The sequence below is a fragment of the Panicum hallii genome, chromosome 4 (assembly GCF_002211085.1).
Source record: "Panicum hallii strain FIL2 chromosome 4, PHallii_v3.1, whole genome shotgun sequence".
NCBI lineage: Eukaryota > Viridiplantae > Streptophyta > Magnoliopsida > Poales > Poaceae > Panicum > Panicum hallii.
Genome location: NC_038045.1, coordinates 26537494 through 26540070, shown reverse-complemented (window position 1 = coordinate 26540070; position 2577 = coordinate 26537494). Strand labels below are relative to the sequence as shown.

At 43.8% G+C, this 2577-nt stretch overlaps 1 protein-coding gene across 1 annotated transcript; it reads left to right on the top strand.

Annotated features, from left to right (window-relative positions):
• Positions 1–1062: 1062 nt before the first annotated feature.
• On the top strand, positions 1063–2198 carry LOC112890412 (nuclear transcription factor Y subunit B-4-like). The gene is made up of 2 exons (XM_025957307.1): positions 1063–1105; positions 1660–2198. Exons 1-2 carry the CDS (start codon positions 1063–1065, stop codon positions 2196–2198), a joined length of 582 nt encoding a protein of 193 aa, XP_025813092.1.
• Positions 2199–2577: the final 379 nt, after the last annotated feature.

Genomic DNA, 2577 nt, shown 5'->3' with positions numbered 1-2577 from the left:
ATGTTTCAATTTATCCACCTTTAAACGGTACCTGGCTTCTTCGGTGTTCCTATGACAAATGCTATCCATGCATATATTCATTAGACATAATTTATCCGTTCATATTTACTTTCATTCAACTTCACATGACACTATGACACTTTCCTTTGTTCGTACCTATACCAAGTGTTGTTCATGCATATATCTATTAGGACATGTATAACTCCTCTTCCTCTTTCATATGACTATAACTATATTATATATAATAATCTTTTGAAAAAGAGAAAAAAATAATCAACTTTACTGCGGGTATACTTGCGGCTCCAAGTATCATAGCTAAAACTGACGTTACTTGTCGTTGGTGGGTCATGAGCTGGCCTATATATAAAATAATATTGTGGATGTGAGGCGAGGGGGTGGGCGTCAGGGCACTTCCTGACGCCTGGGCGGCGCATAGCATTTGCGTGCAAGCGGCGGCCACCATTGGAGAAAAGAAAAGAAGCTGAGAGAATGGCTGCAGCGTATTTACTGCCATGATTGGACTATTTTCCTCTCCTCTTTGACAAGAAATATATAATTTAGACCCTGTGGTCTACTATAGAAATCATATTTTTCCCAAACAGGCAAATCCAGTGTACCCTTAGAGAAAAATTAATTTTCCTAAATGTAATTATTTTGCTTCAAGGACTATTTATAACTTCAAATGGCATATGGGGTTTATTTGCAATTTGACATAAAGAATTAGCTGCATTAAATTACTTTGTTTTTTTTCTAGAGCCTGTTTACATAACAATTAAATTTTCTTCACCCCTCCATGTTTCAATTCATTCACCTTCAAATGACATCTGGCTTCCATTTAATGTTCCTATAACAACTGTTATCCATGCATATATCTAACAGACATAATTCACCTTCCATATTTACTTTCGTCCAACTTCACATGACACTTGGCTTCCTTTGTTCGTTTTCGTGCCAAGTGTTGTCCATGCATATATCTACTAGAACGCGTGTCACTCCTTTTCCTCTTTAGATAGCTATAAATAAATAGGATTTTCTTGAAAGAAGGAGACATCAAACAGTGCCATGGATAAAAATCAAGCTAATAATCACCAAGATGGTGCAGGAGGTAAATTTTCTTATCTTTGTATCATAGGATGTGTATAGGCACTAGCGCTACTAGTTATCGGTTGTGAGTGGTGGTATCTGGAAGTAAGGAAGAACCGCTACCGACAAAATAGCAAGTCAGATTTGACAACCGCATAAGTTAGGCACGTTATTTGGGTACGAACACGGGCCGCTACCTTTTTTCTTTCTTGGATGATATCTGCAAGACTGCAACAAACGGCCCGTGATGCAAACCTGCTCTCATCTGTGTTCTAGTTTTATGACACAATTCATCGGGCTTCTTCTTTTTTCTTTGGTTTGTCAATGCCTAGATAGGATGGAAAGCACATCGGCCCAAGGTTGCTTTGCTAGACATAAATGATAAATCTTAAGTGAAGAGACGTGTAAATTATCTTAGCATCGTCATGTTTATGGTACATGTTCTTTCCAAAAGGCATTCAACAGGCATAGCAGGCAGCGCAAGCTGTTAATAATGCACCTGTCTGAATTTTGTTTTTGGTATCAGTTGAATTACTTCATTCTTGGTTGATACCCAACTTTTTTAATAATATGCAGGCACAGATCAAGCACCGGAAGAGCTCCGGATCCCAAGAGCCACCGTGGCGCGCATCATGCGCCATGGCTCGCCACCGAATTCCAAGATCACCGGCGACGCGAAGGAGGCTGTCGACAACTGTCTCGTGGAGTTCTGCGCGGTCTTCATCGCTGCAGCCGTGGAGGAGTGCAGGCGGGACAAGCGCACAACCGTGACTGGTGACGACCTGATCTTCGCCATGAGAAACCTAGGGTTCGACGACTACGTCAGGCCCCTGGCCTTGTACCTCCGCCGCTATCGTGAGATCGAGGGCAACAGGCCACGCGCGCGGCACAGCTCGATGGCAGCGCTGGACCCGACGGCCCCGGCAGTGGGGGCGGAGGTACAGCAGCAGCAGCCCCCGCCGGGTCTGAACCTGCAGCTGGGCCCGCCGCCGGTTCGTGACGTCACTGAGCTGGGCCCGCACGCGGATGTGTACGCGGTGTGGCGTGCCGCTGCAGCGGCCGCAGCAGGAACCTCGCAGGCGCCTGGTGGTGCTGATGATGAGGACGAGGAGTGAAATGTGAACTGCCATGGAGAGGATGGCAGATTTGACTTGGATTGCTCTAGAATCATGTGATGATTGAGAATAAACATTTGCCTTTTTCCATTAGTGATCGAATCCTTGACAGTTCTCTCCCACCCTTCGTAGTTGTGCTAATAAATGATTGTAATCATGGCTTGGATCTTTGTTCCTTGGTTAATGAAATCTGCATCATAGAACTGTGGTCAGTCCTGTTGTAATCATTTTTTGGCTTTCTGTTCGTTGGTCAATGAAATCTCAAATCTGCATCATTCTTCTGTAAACTTTGAATATTTCTTACCAATCTCTAATCCATGTATCACCACCAGCTCTTTGCTATAATACAGTTTGCCTATCCTTCACGGCTACAAATACG